The sequence below is a fragment of the Hyla sarda genome, chromosome 9 (genome assembly GCF_029499605.1).
Source record: "Hyla sarda isolate aHylSar1 chromosome 9, aHylSar1.hap1, whole genome shotgun sequence".
NCBI classification, from domain to species: domain Eukaryota; kingdom Metazoa; phylum Chordata; class Amphibia; order Anura; family Hylidae; genus Hyla; species Hyla sarda.
Window position 1 is genome coordinate 99,986,117 of NC_079197.1, and position 18,275 is coordinate 100,004,391.

At 40.7% G+C, this 18,275-nt stretch overlaps 1 protein-coding gene across 5 annotated transcripts in view; it reads left to right on the top strand.

Moving 5' to 3' along the window:
* Positions 1 to 16,212, top strand: part of AMMECR1 (AMMECR nuclear protein 1) — a 215,590-nt gene extending 199,378 nt beyond the window's left edge. For 4 of the 5 annotated variants that reach the window (XM_056538916.1, XM_056538917.1, XM_056538915.1 and 1 more), the window contains 2 exons: positions 9,388 to 9,484; positions 11,214 to 16,212. In XM_056538916.1, the coding sequence (XP_056394891.1) occupies positions 9,388 to 9,484; positions 11,214 to 11,328 (212 nt within the window). In that variant the 3' untranslated portion in view covers positions 11,329 to 16,212. The remainder of the gene's footprint in view (positions 1 to 9,387; positions 9,485 to 11,213) is intronic. The other variant, XR_008847704.1, reaches the window with a different exon arrangement.
* The last annotated feature ends 2,063 nt before the right edge of the window (positions 16,213 to 18,275 follow it).

Consider the following 18,275-nt stretch of genomic DNA (forward strand, 5'->3'; position numbering starts at 1 on the left):
TCCTCTGTAGGTCAGGAAAGTTTAGAAAGCAACTGCAGGTGAGTTGCCCGTTCTTAAAGAGGTTCTTCAGTTACAAAATCACAAAAGTACATTTATAACAGTATTTCGTATGCTGCAGCCTTATTTAGGCATTTTTTATGTCTAGGATTCAAAAAATCCTAATGTAAAGCACTGCGATACCAGAAACTGTTAGAATGGAACCATTTTTTTTTTTTTTTTAGAAGAAAAACTGCTCAGAGTTATAAAATCATGTATTTCCTTTAAGCTCAAGAGCTGGACAGGCTGAGCTGCATCATGCCTGCTCATCCCTCCCCCACCCCTTTGTGTGGCTTTGAGCACTAAGCCTTGTACATCAGTCATCCAGGGAGGGTTGGAGGAGGGAGAATGCGTGCATGCTGCAATTCAACATGACCTCTACGGCTGATCTGAGAGGAAATATTTTATAACATAGAAACAGCCATCAGGTATTACTGGTTTTATCTACCTATTAGATATCTGCCCATGTCTGCAGCTCTGAGCATAACAAAGACCTGACACATTCCCTTTAAAGAAGTATCATGTAAGAAAATGTATCCCCTACCCAGCTCTCCTTCACAGTGGTGCTTCATGACCCCGCCCAAAGCAGGGACCGCTATGCCCCCTCTATGGGAGAGCCGAAGATTGCCAAACGGCTCTCCCATAGAGCTATATGCAGGGGGCGTGGCGGCCCCCGCTTTGGCTGGGGGGCGTGACGTACCGCTGTGAAGGAGAGCTGGGACTCCAAACAGGAGATCACGGGGGCCCCAACGCTTGGACCCCCTGCAATCTAAAACTTATCCCCTATCCTTCAGATAAGGGGTAAGTTTTCTTACATGATTCTTCTCTATTAGGAGCTCTTCAGTCCATGAAACCTCTTGTATACACGCTCACCACAGGAAACAATTTCCTCTATAACATGAAGGCCTACTTTTCCTGACCTTTATTACTAGTTACAGCAGGGTATGGGTTCGCTTTCCTGCATCAAGTGTCACTATGACAAGTCAAGTTTTGATTGGACACCACACACACACACCCACCCAATTGTTGAGATGAGCATGGAGAAGCTCTTCTCTCCCCATCATAGGGACAGATTCTTTAGAAAAACTATGTGACCAGCTCCTGCAGCAAGAAGAGTTGGTGAGAAAACTGCTTTGCTGAGCACTTCTCCCCGCTCATTCTAACAATAGTTATGGGTCTCAGCTCCCAGGCACCAACTGATCAAAACTTTTTGATATGTCTCTTTAACATGTGAAAAGTTGTCGTTTTTTTTTTGTTTTGTTTTTTGTTTAATAGAACAGTGACATGAACTTGAACCTTACATGAAACAAAGACAGACAGCTTTTCAACCTCAAGCAGTCATATACACTAAAATGCTTTTCAGAGAAAACAGTGGTAGAACCGGCCTAGAACAAGGCACCAAGTCAGTAAGCTGTCCCTAGTGGCTCCTCCCTTACCTCATAGAGATATCTTTTCTATACATAAATTAGAAAAGAGCGGTCAGTCAAGCAGGGTGGGGTGAGGCCACTAGGGACCATTTTTGTGATTCATAATCTTCCTAGTAGGTTTTCAAACTACTCGCTCTGAAATGCTGCAGTGTTAGTGTAAATCACAGTTCATTGTAACAAGGAAGCTGGTCTGTTTCATGCTGCTTGTCATATGGGCAGTATGAAACACCTGACAGGTTCCCCTTTGAAATGTTCCCACATTCTGTTTATATTTGTACTTGAATATAGCTGGCAGTACGTTCTTTTGTGAAAAAAATTTGGTCAGTAAACCTCTTCAAGCCTGCACAAATAAGATCCGAATAACAGTGATTCCCAACTATTATTAAACTATTGCTTAGATCACCTCCTGTGGGACCCCTTGTGGCTGCAAGACCCACCCAGGCTTTATTGGCTTATGCTTATATTTGCCTTGCAGTAGTGATGCACTGATTCTGATACCAGTATCTGTATTGGTGCCTATACTGGACATTTACAAGTCCTTGTACAGTACTTGTGCAAATGTCCCGATACCTATTCCGATACCTGCTCCGATTATTGATTAGCAAAAGTACTGCACGGGTGATAACAGACATGAAACAACCTTGGCTCATCAGTTGAGTCAGATCATTATACAGTGGCGTAGTAGAATAATAACCAATGACAGCACTTCGGAACAGCTGACCGCATTGGGAGTGATGCTTGGAGCACAGCGCGAGTGACAGAACACAACCAGATTCCACAGACCAACACTGACAGCAGTCCTCCATGATCTGTGCCACCCTGATCCACCATGGCTGTGCTTCTCCTCCTAGGCTAGTGGGCAGTGCAGCAGACCTGTTCTTTGGGGTCCGGTTATACCAGGAATTGCCCCGTACACTGCCACAGTTTCTTCAAACATAACTGAAAGTGTCCTTTTGTGAAAGCTGCCTCTCCACCCTCCAGTCCAGAGGCCACGGAGGAGGGTGGGACTTGGCATCCCACCAACCATGCGCATTACTGAGCCTTCTACTGTCTGCGGGGCCCAGTACAGAGCGATATTTGGCAGCCTGGAGGAGTCATGGAGAAGGAGCATTAAGTGATTGTCAGGCTAGAGCCTGAGGAACTTCTGCATCTGTGGCCACAGTGCCTTCACTGCAACTGCAAGGTAAGAGACCGCACAGTGTAAATGGAGAAAGTGCAGGCCACTGTGATCCTTATCATTTTGGACCATAGAGAAAGACAGTATTATATCCAACTGAATGGGACATACCTGCCTGGGAGGAACCAGGCCTTCCACACCTGGTGTTAGTGTCAAAAGGGATGAATGTCCTGTTACAGGCTTTTCTTATATGGGTCTGGTACCACTATGTTAATACTGACATATGTTGCTTACATTATACAATCATATACTGCTAGAATAATACTGATATACTGTTCTGACATTATACCACTATGCCACGCCTCCTTGACACATGTACTGCACATAAAAAGGTGTTATTTAGAGAAGTAACCACACAAAAAGCAGATGCAAAGTTATTATTGGTTTTATAGTGTGGTTAACCATCTCGGCAGATTAGCTACAATTTTGGAAATAACGGATGCACTTAAAAAAAAACAAAAAAAAAACTGGTATCGGTGAGTATTTGAAAAAAAGTATTGGCACTGTGTATTAATAAAAAGGTATCTGTGCGTCCCTACTTTGCTGTATACGATGGCAAACACTGCAAGAATACACTTTTAAAAGGAAATCCTCTAGGTTAGCACTTTTGCTGGTAGCTTAAAGTGCACTTAAAACCCCCCAAAAAATTTAAAACCCATGTTTAAGTGAAGTTATACGAAGTACATATTTTGTGCATTAACACAATAAATGTGAGTTGCTGCAGACTGATGCAGTACTCCTATTGTCTTGATAAAGTACTGTGTGTGCATACTAATGTGCTTCTCTAAAAGAATTGCTTTGTGCTTGGATTTGTTTTATGTCATGTTACTGAACACACAGGGAGTAATATAAATCATTAATAGTCACTCTAACACATTAAAGGGGTACTCCGGTGAAAACCTTTTTTCTTTTAAATCAACTGGTGGCAGAAAGTTAAACATTTGTAAATTACGTCTATTAAAAAATCTTAATCCTTCCAGTACTTATTAGCTGCTGAATGCTACAGAGGAAATTCCTTTCTTTTTGGAACACTGATGACATCACGAACACAGTGCTCTCTGCTGACATCTCTGTCCATTTTAGCAACCATGCATAGCAGATGTATGCTGAGGGCAGCATGGTGGCTCAGTGGTTAGCACTGCTGCCTTGCAGTGCTGGGGACTTGGGTTCAAATCCCACTAAGGACAACAATAAATAAAGCGTTATTATTATAATAACGTCAGCAGAGAGAACTGTGCTTGTAATGTCATCAGAGAGCATTCCAAAAAGAAAAGAATTTCCTCTGTGGTATTCAGCAGCTAATAAGTACAGGAAGGATTAAGATTTTTTAATAGAAGTAATTTATAAATATGTTTAACTTTCTGGCACCAGTTGATTTAAAAGAAAAAAGGTTTTCACCGGAGTACCCCTTTAACATTCAAATAGTCTGAGATGACCTTTCCCAAAAACCCCGCCACTCTAGTCCTGGGTCTACGTCTAGTATTTCATGTGTATAAGACTGAGTTGCAATACCAGGTACATGTATACCCCAACTTTTATATCATCTCACTCTGCCCATTTAGTAATTCAGAATGGTAATAGTGTGAGAACAACGCTACTAGATCCATAAATAGCTTATAGCCTGAAAGGGTCTTTTAGAGTAAACAAAAATTACACGATTGCTTGTTTTTAGATCATTTTCCCTCTTCAAGGCTTTGTCTCAGGCAGACTCTGTTAGGGCCTCTATTGTACTTACCGTATATACTCGAGTATAAGCCGACCCGAATATAAGCCGAGGCCCCTAATTTCACCCCAAAAACCCAGGAAAAGTTATTGACCTGACTATAAGCCTAGGATGGGAAATACATCATCCCCCCCATGTCATCATCCAGACCCCCGTCATTAACACCCCCGTCAGCATCACCGCCTGTCAATCCCTTCATCAGTGGTCTTCAACCTGCGGACCTCCAAATGTTGCAAAACTACAACTCCCAGCATGCCCGGACAGCCGTCAGGTTGAAGACCACTGTGGCCTTCGTCATCATCCAGACCCCCCGCCCTTCCTTTAGTTTTCTACTCACATCCCCTCGGTGGGAAGCTGGTCCGGGCCATCAATGCTGCAGGCACCGTCCGGCGTGGAAGGTTAGTCATTCCGGGCTGTTCATTTTCACCGGGGGGGGGGGACCCTCTTCTCCGCGCTCCTGGCCTGCCCCGGACTAGTGAAGTTGCCTTGACGACGACGCACAGGGACGTTCGTCGTCAAGGCAATGTCACTAGTCCGGGGCAGGCGTGGAGAAGAGGGAACATGGACAGCCCGGAACGACTAACCCTCCCCACTGGACGGTCCCTGCAGCATAGATGGCCTGGACCAGCTCACCCTTCCTTCCCACTGAGGGGAGGCGAGTAGAAAATTAAAGGGGGGGTCTGGATGATGACGAAGGCCGCAATGGTCTTCAACCTGCGGACCTCCAGAGGTTTCAAAACTACAACTCCCAGCATGCCTGGACAGCCGATGGCTGTCCGGGCATGGTGGGAGTTGTAGTTTTGCAACCTCTGGAGGTCCGCTGGTTGAAGACCACTGAGAAGGGATTGACAGGCGGAGAGTTCACTCGAGAATAAGCTGAGGGGGGCATTTTCAGCATGAAAAAATCGTGCTGAAAAACTCTGCTTATACTCGAGTATATATACGGTATCTGCACTTGTTGTATTACCTTGGCTCTAAAGTTCCATCATCTATACAAATTTACAAACAACCATTGATGTAGTATTATGTTATTGGATAATGTTTGGAGTCTTTGTGCTGCTTTAAAACCCTTTTTAGTCCCAGGTTTTGTATTTAAATATTATACTCCATAAAAGGTTGCATACAATGCTGCGGAATCTGTAGGCTCTATATAAATACATTATTATTATTATTAAACAACTGTACCCCAAAAGTGTTTATACCATCTGGTTTTTAGTGGTGTGCAGGTTACTGATCTGCAGCACATGGGCCGGCTTTTTCTTTTGCTTGGTTACCGTATGAAATCAGATTTCTTCTAAGAGCCAACAGGACAATTGCATTGATTCAGGTTGTCTCATTTAAAATATCCACTGTGAGGCAGGGCCTGAGATGGAATCCTTGCCATTGGGAGCTTTATATTTTCTACATGTGCAGGCAGTAATGTAATGGGTGCAGGCATAGGTCCATACATAGAATTCATTGGTATGGAGATTACTGCGGATAGGCAATTAGGGATATTTCTGTTTAAAATATACATATGTATAATAACTTGGAAAGGCTACCCTTACAGAAGCCTTGGCCCGTGGTACTCAGCTGACCACTGGAGCAATTCCATTTTTGAAGGGGATTTTCATTTGAATGGGTCTTCTCATCTGGACATTTATAGTATATTCACAGAAAATAACATAAACATTTGATAGATGTGGGCCCACACTAATCTAGAAAATGGGTACTGTCTGGCCAGCCTGTAGTAACCTGCATTGGCGAGTGGCTAAAAACAGCTGAATGGGCTATTTATGTACTTATCTTTTCTAGAGGCTTTGTTTATTGTTGGCGCTCTCAAGAGGCTAGTAGCTAATGGGCATTACATAAACAGCATAGGACAATACAGTGTAGCTTGCTGTGCTACACTATTTACGCAACCTCTATCAAATTCTGAGCATTGCGTAAAGGACATAACAGCATGTTCTGATCATTTGTACTTCCTGACTTACTCTGGCTGCTCCAAGTGGACTATACGGGACTGAGGCGGCCCTCATTCTTGAGACAGGTCCAGGCACCAGAGTTGGGACCTGCATCTATCAGACATGTATGGCCTGTTCTGTGGATATGCCATAAAAGGCCAGACTGTGATACCCTTTTAACACAATCCTATATTAGAGTTTTCCAGGAATGTAAAATTATAGCTTAATAAGGCCCATGGCAATAGTTGTTTAAAATATAAAAGTAACTTTCCGCAGAATCTCCCTTCATGATGGCACCCTAATAGAAAATGTTTCCTCATCACTGTAGGGTAGGAAACAGAGGTTAAAAAGACCCCTTCTCAACACCACCCCAGTTTATTTTGTCCCTACAGGGAAGGGCCAGAGAGGCGGTGTTTGGCGTGGTAAAAATAAACCTGGTTGCAGTGAAAGGTCGATGGGGACACCAGAAGTCTCCCCTTCTGCTTTCAGAAGATGCTGTGCCAGCACAGAGAGGGGTAATGCATGGGTACACTGTAGGCATACTAAGTCTCGCAGGTGAGGGGGGGGCTGCTACTTGGAGTTGTAGGCTGTGATCATATCATATGTGCATACATGAGCCACCCGGCAAGACATCAGCATCAGTCATGCTGGAAGTGATGGATGGGCAATGCTTCCTCTAAGGACAGAGAGAGAGGTTTTCTTTAATTGTTGTAGACTGGATCTTTTATCTTATTATATAGACATCCATGCAAGGGGCACCATGTCCCTAAGGGTGCTAGTTCCGGTGCAGCTTAAACAGGAGTGTCTGGGTCACTATTTTAAGAGCTTTAAAGGAGTACTCCGGTGCACACTTTTTTCATTTTATCCCGTCCGTGCTGCAAAATAAAAGAAAACACACTTTCTCTTACCTGCCAACGAGCCCCCGGAGCTCCGGTACAGGTTTTCGGTCCCCGGGCTGTATTCTTCTTACTTCCTTTTAGCCCGGCACGTCACACGGAGCTTCAGCCTTTCACCAGCCGGGGCGAGACATTGCTGCGGCCGGTGATACGCTGAAGCTCCGTGTGACGTGCCGGGCTAACAGGAAGTAAGAAGAATACAGCCCGGGGACCGAACACCTGTACCGAATTTCTATTATGCAAAGCAGCAGTCCCTTTCCATGAGAGGTGGGTGGGGACCCTTTTTCACAACTAAAGAATAAAAATGATTCTGAGATATAATGCAGAATTGGTACCAAAAGTTTCTTCTGAATTATACCGAAACAAAGAAGTTCTCCCCTCATTCTCTCGGAATGCAAAGAACAAGTAAGAGAGGACATTTCAAATGCTGAACTTGGAAGATACAGATTCCTGGAGAATATATGACAATCATTTCCTTCAGTTTAGGGGTAAATTAGAGGCAGGAAAAGCCTCCATAGGCACAGTAACATGCTGAATAAAAGCAACCACAGTCTTATCAGAATCAAGGGAAAGATTGTCAACTGCTACGTGGTCAAATCTTCATACATTTACTGGTCACTCTAGATTGGATATCATGGCCAGTCAAGACTGCTCATTTGACAGTGGAGTCCTTCAGCCACAGGTCCCTTCCTAGAGCTACTTATCTGATATGGCTCCTATCATGGTGCCATCACGAAAAGGGATGCTGCGGGGGAAAAAGGAAGTCTTCCTTCTGTGCGGTTTTAATGAATCCTTAATGACGGCACCACCATAAATTCTATCCCTATAACTAGTAATGGGTTTATAACCCCTTCCCTATAGTGATTTGGAAAGCACTGTGATGGTGTTGAGGAGAGGCCTTTGTAACTTCCCTGTTTACAGTCCCTTTAGTAATAAATGAGGGAGCATATTTATATCTTAGTACTGATAAAGGATTCATGAAAAATGATTTATTTATTTATTGTATGAAAGAAAAAAAAAGTCTCTCATTGTATGCAAGGAAAAATAGTCTGTGTGTCATTCTGTTCTCGCATTCTCCCCTGGAAGTTGTGTAGTACCTTGGTTTTCCTATGCAGCCTTTGCTCATTCTCCCCAATTGATAAGCATTGCTATTCATGGCGGCCTACCTGAGATGGTAAAATGTTAGACCTGGGGAGTCTGATGGGAGGAAGCGAAGGCAGCAGAACTAGGTTGATAAGTAACTAACAGTATGTATAGTATATTTATTTTTGCAATAAATAGTCTACACCTGGCGGACATCTGCATAAATCTGCTTGTCCATCGTAGATCAATTTATATGTAGTTAGGCAGATTTATGAATGGAGAGACGACATCTTTCAGTTTTGCTAGACTCTGGCTACTATGGGGTTGCTTTTTAAAGATAAATGCTGCATTGTAATTGGCTGCTGATGTTGCCAAAGGCAGTTTGTTTTTATCACTTCCCATTGCATTTACAGTGATTCCCTTTTTTATATATTCGTTTTTGTACTACATAGCATTAGATTTTACAAGCTAATATTCTTTGCCAGGGCAAGCCAATAATATAGCTCAGTTCAGTACACTGCTATATCAGCAGTTAAGGTCTTAATGTATAAAAGCTCTGTATTATTCATGGTTTTCATATGTTTGGGGAAACATGTTATTAGAGAGCAGCCTTTCAATAGCTGTAATATTAATGCATAATGCCTGCCTCCTGAACACATTGTTCACAATAGAATGCTTGTAGAAAAGGTAGTGCTCTCTCTCTCTGCAGAACACATGCATAAAAATGTTGTGGTATAAAGGATACATTTCTCATGAGATGGCATTTTACTTTTTATCTACTTACCCAAAACCTAAAATGTTTCAAACTGATTTTCTGCAACATGTGTGTGATCTATACGAGGTTCGGCAGTAGTAATGGCAGCCAACATACAATTTGTTTAAGTTTCAATGTATGAGAAATTGGACAGTGTCTCCTGTGATAAGTGTGTGTTGGCAGTGTATCCTTATAGCTTAGCTAATGTAAGCTATAGATATCAAGGACAGTTTCAAACATGGCTTTCCTTTTGGGTAATGTTGTGTACCCTCTAGAATGAGTGCATGTTTCGCTTTTTGTTTTTGTTCATGAACATGGAAGGCTTACTGATAATGTTTACTTTTGTAGGTTGGGACCACATACAAACTATTGATTCCTTATTGAGGAAAGGTGGATACAAGGCTGCAATCAGTAATGACTTCAGGAAAACTATAAAACTGACCAGGTATGTGATCCAGGATCATCAAAGGGAACCTGGCATTAACTTTATGCTGCCTGAACCATGAGTCCTTCGGGCATTCCCCAGAAGCTTTTCTGCGCCGAGCCTTGATCGATAGTCCCCTTCCTGTTAGGGAAAAGGGAAAGATCTATCAGTTAAGGCTGGTGGGGCAGAGAGACATTTCCGGGGACTGCTCTTCCGGTTCAGGTAACATGAAAGCCATGACAGGTAAACGCCTTTTAAATTGATATTCTCATTATGACAACCCCTGTCCATATACTTTTTGGGAACTTAGAAGGCATTGAGTGGGGTCCCCAGCTCGGGACACCCTTCGGAGCCATCCTTGTATGAATAGCTGCCATGGAATGAATACTTTCTATGTCAGTTCCTCATAACCTTCACAGTCTCTACTTGCAGTCATTCAGTAGTATTTTTCCTCTTACATTCATCCACTTGTAAAGTTATACAGAAATGTACAGTATACTTGAAAGTTTGTATACATTTATTATACAGTGGGTGAACATTATTTGCCATTTATCAACAGTCCCCTAGCAAACAGTCATAGTGCAACTTTCATTTATTTTTATTTTTTTTGTTTACTTTTGATGACTTCATTTAACTTACCTTAAATTTTGTGTGTTTATGGGAAAGTTAGTCTTTGATCTTTTTAGGCCTCATCCACACCTGTCCTACCTGCATGACAACAGTCTTGCAACGGTGGTGCACTCTATGCTGTCCATCCACAGTGCTCACCTATAAGGACCAGCATATTGCTTTTACAGTAATGTTCATGTGTGCTACAGTAGTGTCATTAAACTCATCCTAAAAGAAACCACAATAATCTAAATCTAATAGTGTAAGTAGTGTAAATATAGTATATAAAATAGCGTAATTCTACACCTGGTAGAATTGTACATATAGGTGGTGCATACTTGGTTGTCAGTAAAAGTTTGCCTGGTATGCAGACAGTCATACTCTTTTAGTATAGATAGATTAGCACAGTTAGCAGGGGCCTGTATACTTTTGACACGTACAGTGTAAGCCGGCATCCACAGCTTGCATTTCACTGGGGCTGCCCTTGTCCTGCCCTGACCTACATTCACAGACTTCATTAGTTGCCAAGCTGTTGGTTAAGTTTCATTGCACCGGGGGATTTTGCTGGCAGATCAGCTTACCGATCTGAATCAGGTTCTCTTTACATCACATATATCACCTCTCCTTTTATACACATACCCTGTTTTGTAATCCATGTATTTATACGGAGGCCACCTTTCTGTCCTTTAAATGCTGAAAGCAAGAAGTGTGTCGGTGAAACATTAAATATTATTGTGAAGTCCTAATATTCACCTACATCTACTTAAGAACTGATTATGTAGACTGCTTACACAACAGTCCTGTGTCCTCTATGGTATTTGCATATGGAATTGCTTTTAATGTAGTTCTGTTAGAATGTAACATGGGTATGGAACCGGAACCTACAATTTTAACTTGATCAGGAGGAGTTCGTAATTCTCCAAAGACTATGCACGCCTACTCCAGTGTGTTAGGGCCCTATTTAGGCCAAACGGGCAGCTATCTCCCTGTGTAATACGGCCATACATGTGCAATCAGCCATACATCAGCTGATCAGGTCTATTTCACTTGCTGAAAAGCCATTAGCCTTCAGCTACACTTCTTCCCATGTAAGATTTATAGTAGATTATCTAACATGTTCTCTTCTGTCTCTCCTGTGTAGATACCGTAGCGAGAAGATGACAATGAGCTATGCTGAATACCTATCCCACCGTCAGCACCACCACTTTCAAAATGGCATCGGGCACCCCCTCCCACCATACAACCATTATTCCTGACACTGAGCCGCATGACCAGTCACTAGACCTCTCAGCAGAACTCTTCCCAGGGGACCCAGCTCCCTCTTGGTCTAGCTATCTCTATTACTGTACAATTTTATGATGATTGTTTCCGTTGTCCTGTTTAGACTTTGCTTTTCATGGCAGCGCTAACCAGGGCAACGGGTGGGAAGACATATTAAGTACCCACAATTTTTTTCCTATTTTTTATTAGAATTGTTTTGAGCTACTGAGTTTTTTTGCAGCATATACATATATTTTCTTTTACATTTACATTTTACAGTTTGTGTTTTGCTAACCTATATCCCTATTAATCAGGGTTTCTCAATGAATGTGGATGGAAGGACATGTTAAATAATGAAGGATCTGTGATTGGCATAAGAATAGGAGTTCTATGTGCGCTTAGCTAGTTAGTGTCTGGTACATATCAGTATGTTTGCGGTTTCTTTCTATTTTATGATCAGTGCAACCCTTTTCAGACTCTGCTATTGTTGCTTCACAAGTCTTGTGTTTTCTAGGGAAGAATTAGGTTTTCCAAATCTCATTTCTTCTTAAGGTTGTACGTTTGTCTGGTTGCTCAGAATGAAATTGATACTGTTGTCTCTTCCCATTTCCGTGTTTGGCTGTGACCTTTTGGCTGAGGTGTTTACAGATAATGGCAGCACAAGACATAGAGGCATTTGATGGAAACGCTATACCTGTATTGGTCAAATGTTTTAAACCCTACCTCAGAATCGCCTTGCAGTGTTAGATAAAATGCATTTACATGATTAACTTTGTTTGGTGAACCAAATTGTTTTGCTATTGCTTTAATGCACAATGTTCTACCTATCTGGTGTGAGTTCCATCATCTGTCACATCCCAAGTATGCATTTCTGTCTTAAAATTGTGATAAATGCCAAGGGAGGGTTCCATGCTACTGAAACCATCTGTCATTGCTAAATTGTGTTGATGGCTATTTTTGAAACTATTCAGACTTGCCTGATTATGGTAACAGTGGGCTGTGTCTAGATGAAAGGCGACAAGTGGAAAGTCTTAGTTGTTGTAATATGACTACCATTGAGCTGCAGTCTTGTCAGGCTTCCTGCTACTGGTCCGATGTGTGGCCGCCCTGGAAATTACTTTTCATGTTGGAGGGGGGGTAAGCAGAGTGTTGGCTCATTGGAATTTTTTTTTTTCACTGCTCAAGTGCCATTAGCCTTATCATAGCTTTACAATTCTCTCGGGCACAGAGTTGGTAGACTTTGTCTTAACAGTGAGCGCTATTTCTGGTAGGCTGATGTGAAGCAAAGCTCAGTTGGACATTTTTAAAAGTAGAATTTGCATGCTGAAAGTATTTGGTAAAGAGCATTGTAAAATAGTGACATTAAAGCCAGGTATTGCTGCTCACAATAGGAGGCTTCTAGATTTGCTTTTCTGTTCTAGTGGCCAGAGAGGCTTATACCAAGACAGCATTATAAGCAGCTCTGGCCACAATGGTGGTTTACTCTTCAGCAGTTCCTTCATCCACATGATTTGCTCAGAAATTGGTCATCCTCACTGCTGCTAACCCCAGCAGCAGGAATCAGTCCCCCTGTTTGGATGCCTTAAATTCACTTGCTGCCAGCACATACTGCAGAGGAGATATTTTGGTGTCTGGGCGGCTTCCAAAGTTTGTCAGACCAATACATTGTAGGTTCTCCTGGCTACAGGAGATACCAGGGATGTAATTTTTTTTTTTTCATTTCTCAGTTCCCCCACATACTCAGGTGCACGGAGTACAGATGTTAATTTTTATTTTCGATCATGTGACATTGAGGGGAGTTATATAGTGGTCCTTCCCAAACAGAGGCTTCTACCCATCTCCCCTCATCTTAAGTCCTTGATTTTACACCCACTGAACAAAGTGAGCACAAGTGAAATCATGATTATTGCTGCAAAAAATCTGTTCTTTTTACCAGTCCTGGCACAGCAAAACTTTTAGATTTTGTTGGCGCAGGTTGCAACATTCTTTCATGAATGAGCTTTAGAATTTCCTTTATATTTTTAAACTCTATGTATTTAAAGGTGCTAATCATCCTTGCACAAGGTCCCGTGACTGGTCATGCCAACTCTACGATCATATCAGATTTTTACTAATTCTCGATATATGCAGATGTTCAGATGTTTCTTACTTGTGTAATAATGAGATATTGATGAAATGCCAATCCTGCAGGTTTTGATAGTACAAGGTCAGCAATACTTCCCAGCATGGCTTAGGGGAGATGGAAAAACCACAAAAAGGATTGTTTGTGTGTCCTTTTGTATACAGCTAAGTGCAAAAATGCATCTGTCTCTTAGTAGCTGTTAATTATCTTTAAAAAAAAAAAGTCTAAAGATTGTTATACAACTGGGATGGTGTATTACATTTTTTTGCAGCCAGATTTAACGCTTTAAATCCCAAGTACCCCAGAGGTGACTGCCATTATTCTTAATATTTCCCATTCCTGCATTTGCAAAGCCCAAGCAGGGGCCCACACAGCTGAGATCTATAATGCTGTTTGTGATTGGTGGTCATCTGTCTAACAAATTCATGGCTCTGCAGGTGTACACCTGCTGTGAAGGAAAATCAGGATACAGCTATCAAGCATGAGGGCTTAGTCCCAGCAGTCCCCTTCTTGGCCAACTGTGAGTGATTTGGTGAAAAGGGATATATCAGGAACTTGCAGTCACATCTGAGTGTTTGGAATGGGGCTTTAAAGCGTTCTCTTTTCATTCCTGATGAACTATAGTTTACAAGATGAACTGCAATCCAGCGTTAATGACTTTCTCAGCCAATAAAATCCGTTACCTGGACCCGATGTAGCACCTCAATAATGCACATAACTGACATTCATAGGAATAATCTCAATAGCGTTTATACCATTGCTCCACATTAGTCCATGTAAACATGTAGAAGCATACATTGTGGTGTTTTCCTTTAAACGCATTTCAAACCCGAAAATCCAGCTATGCAATTACTCTCCGCTAAAACCTTTTCTTTTAATTTTGGTTTTATGTATGTCCTTTCTGTATTACACAACATTTTATGTTTATTTTCCTTTTTTTATTTAATGTGAATAGACCCACCAAACCTTCAAATTTTTAGAAGCCCACTTTGAACCATTTAGCTGGAATACTTTAGTTTTCATATTTTAATCTAATCTTGCAGAATGTATGCATTTTAATCCCTTGACCGAGACATTAAACTCATCTGTTTGTAACCGTTCAGTGCCGAGTGGTCCTGTTGCTGCCACCTTTGTCTTGCTGCTTGCCTATTATAGAAGATTTCAGTTTCTGGTTGGAGAAGGCTTCTTTCTCTTCCGGACAGGCACCATTTTGAATTGGTTATTACTTGTTATACAAGACCAAGCTGCTAAATGAAAGGCTGCTGTGTTGTGCAATGAAAAATACAGACCTCTGCTTTATACTGTATACCCACAAAATGCACAGACGATTTTCATTCTCTGCAACACCTCTATAGTTATCAGGAAGGAGCTGACCCTGAGCAGCATGAGAACATCTAGATCAGTGTTCACCAAAGTGTAACCCTCCGAGCTATTGCAACACTACAACTTTTAATTATTCTCTTTGCATGATGGGAGTTGTAGTTTTGCATCGACTGGCAAGCCACTGATTGGTTAACACTGATTTTGGCTGATGCACCTCTCACTTGTATAACATTCTCCTTAGTGCTCGTCTTCAATTGTGCAGGTTTCTTAAAAATTAACAAATAGTAAATCTGTCTGAGATAGATTTCTCATCTCTTTTATGTTAGACCAAACCAAAGAAACCTCTGGCCATACTTTAAATGCTGCTCCTTAAAGCCTTTTCGTTCTATCAAACAATCCTGCAGGATTATAATGTGTTAATTTTTTTTTTTTTTTTTTTTTTTTAATTTTTTGTACAGTTTCTAACAGATTTCTTTTTTCTAGTGATGTTAAAGTGAATCAAGTTTATTTGAGGAGACTGGAAAAATGCATCCTCTGAATAAATAAACTGATGACTTTTTTTTTTCCCTGTTCATTCTTTTGTCTAAGGAGCCCTTCTTTTGTGCCTCTGAGAATTAAAGGGTTCCATGTTACATTCATTCTTAAGACCAGCAAAGATTCTTTCTAAGATTCTTTTTTTTTCTTTTTTTTTTTCGTTCCTTTTCTTTTTTTATATTACTGTTCCGGGAAAAAAAAATTGTAAAAAAAAAACAAAAAAAAAAAGTTATATATAAATATAAATACTTTGCGCTGGACCCAGTAACTAAGCTGGTTTAAAAACGCACTGAGAAAATGAACTTATGTTTGAAACTTTTGTATAAAACATACAATGACTGTTTTTGTATATCAAAGTTGATTCTTTTTTCAGAAATTTTTTGGGATCTAGTTTCTAAGTTCAGTGTTTTTATATGTTACAGAATAAATTGCTTTGTCTATATCACCAGCTTGATGTCAATGCATTGGTGATCACCTTCACAGCTAAAGATCCTCCGAATGCATTGTAGAGCAATGTCTTGTGGGCTTCTTCAGCTACGAAGGACCTATATAAAATGGGCCATGTGGCTGCCTGGCGTAGCTGCGCCCCCATAATTTCTCTACTTATTAACTTGATTACAAAATACAATAATGACATCACAGATTACATGCCCCTCTCCTTTACATTATACTAGATCCTTCCCTCCACATATAGTTGCTATTAGTGTGAAACTGTTATAATGGGCATTTTATTATGATAGGTAAGGTTAAAAAAAGGTAAAAATGGAGAAAAAGGCAAAAAAAATCTATATATAGAAGGTTATTTGTGGGTCTGTGAGCTATGGCTGTGGAAAGATATTGTAGTAGTTTTAACACTATTGTTACCTTTTAAATTACCCAAATAAAATATGGAAAAAGACTATCAGTTCTGTCCTTGACTTTCATTTTGTGACCTTTTGGTTCAGTTTGTGAAATATTACGCAAGACACTTGGATAGGAGTAATTTAGCATATTGGTGGACCGGTAAGTGCAGTGGTCCCTCAAGTTACAAAATTGGTTCTTCATGACTATTGTTGAAACCATGGTATCTTGAGACCGGAAGTCTGTGGGGAAAAATAGTCATTGGTTGTGAAGCCCCAAAAATGTTAACCAAAAATAAGAAAAAAAATGTTGGAAAAAAAAACACTAACAAAACAAAAGCAAGTCCTTATAAGTCAGAGATCGCTGCTAAAAGCTGTAAATCCTCTCATGTTGAGGACAGGAACTTTAAAGGAAAGGTCCTTTAAGAATCCTCAATGTACTGGAAAAAGATGAGACTGCCCTCACTTGTTGTCCAAAGGAGAAGCACATTCTGGCACAGGTAAAGAGTGGTGAAGAACATGTAGTACTGTGCTATAGACGCTATATACAGTCAATTACTCCATTCACTTCAGTCGTATGTTTTTTTGTTTAGCCATTAACCCCTTAAGAACCAGGCGATTTTTCGTTTTTGCACTTTTTTATTCCCCCACCCCTTCTAAAAATCATACCGCTTAAAATTTTGCCCCTACAGAGCCATATGAGGGTTTATTTCTTGCATCAGCAATTGTAATGACTTCAGCTATTTTATAACAAAATCAATAACGAAACAAAAAACGTATTAGTTGGGGTGAAATAAATAAAAAAAAACACCATTTTGTAAATTTTGGGGACTTTCGTTTCTACTCAGTGTACTTTTCAGTAAAAATTACGCCTTAACTTTATTCTGTACATCCATACGATTACAAAGATGCCCAATTTTTGTAGGTTTTATTTTACTACTTAAAAAAAAAATTGCATCAAATGCATCAAAATTAGTATGTTTAAAATTGTCATCTTCTGACCCCTATATTTTTCCACATTTTTTTTGCGTCGTGGTCTGTAGTTATCGGTACCATTTTTGTTTTCATGGGACTTTTTGATGGCTTTTTTTTCATTTTTTGTACATTTTTTGTATATGAAGTGACCTAGAATGCACAAATTTTTTTTTTTTTACATGTACGCCATCAACCGTGCGGTTAACTAACCTTATATTTTAAATTATGACATTTACGCACACATGTTTTGATTATTTTTTATTACTTTATTTAAATAATGGGAAATGGGGGTGATTCAAAATTTTATTAGGGGGGGGAGGCTTATTCAGATTAACTTTTTTTTTTTATTTATTTTTTTTTTTTTTGTACACTTTTTTTTCTTTTAGCCCCCATAGGGGGCTATACCATATAATCTTTCGATTGCATACACTGTTCAATGGTGAGCTTTGGCTCAGCATTGAGCAGGGTTATCAATGCCCTGCAGAGGCTGGAGACAGCAGAGGATCACCGATCTGATGGCAAGGAGGCAGGTAAGTGATGGTCCGATTAGCTCCGCTGAGCTGCCGGGATAGTTTTACTTTCATTTTAGATGACGTGATCAACTTTGGTTCCGGTGTCTAAAGCGTTAAAGGGGTATTCCAGGCAAAACCTTTTTTTTATATATATATCAACCGGCTCCGGAAAGTTAAACAGATTTGTAAATTACTTCTATTCAAAAATCTTAATCCTTCCAATAGTTATTAGCTTCTGAAGTTTTCTGTCTAACTGCTCAATGATGAGGTCACGTCCCGGGAGCTGTGCATGATGGGAGAATATCCCCATAGGAACTGCACCGCACCCGGGACGTGAGTCATCAGAGAGCAGTTAGACAGAAAACAACAACTCAACTTCTGAAGCTAATAACTATTGGAAGGATTAAGATTTTTTTAATAGAAGTAATTTACAAATCTGTTTAACTTTCCGGAGCCAGTTGATATATAAAAAAAAGTTTTGGCCTGGAATACCCCTTTAATGCCTGGCAACAGCCCAATTGGTGATGCTCTGCATTAACCCTGGGTCCTGGCTGCTGATAGCAGTCGGGACCCACTGGATTCGAAGCATGCTCAGCCCGTGAACATGCTTTAAACACCGGTAACGGGACCAGGGCGTA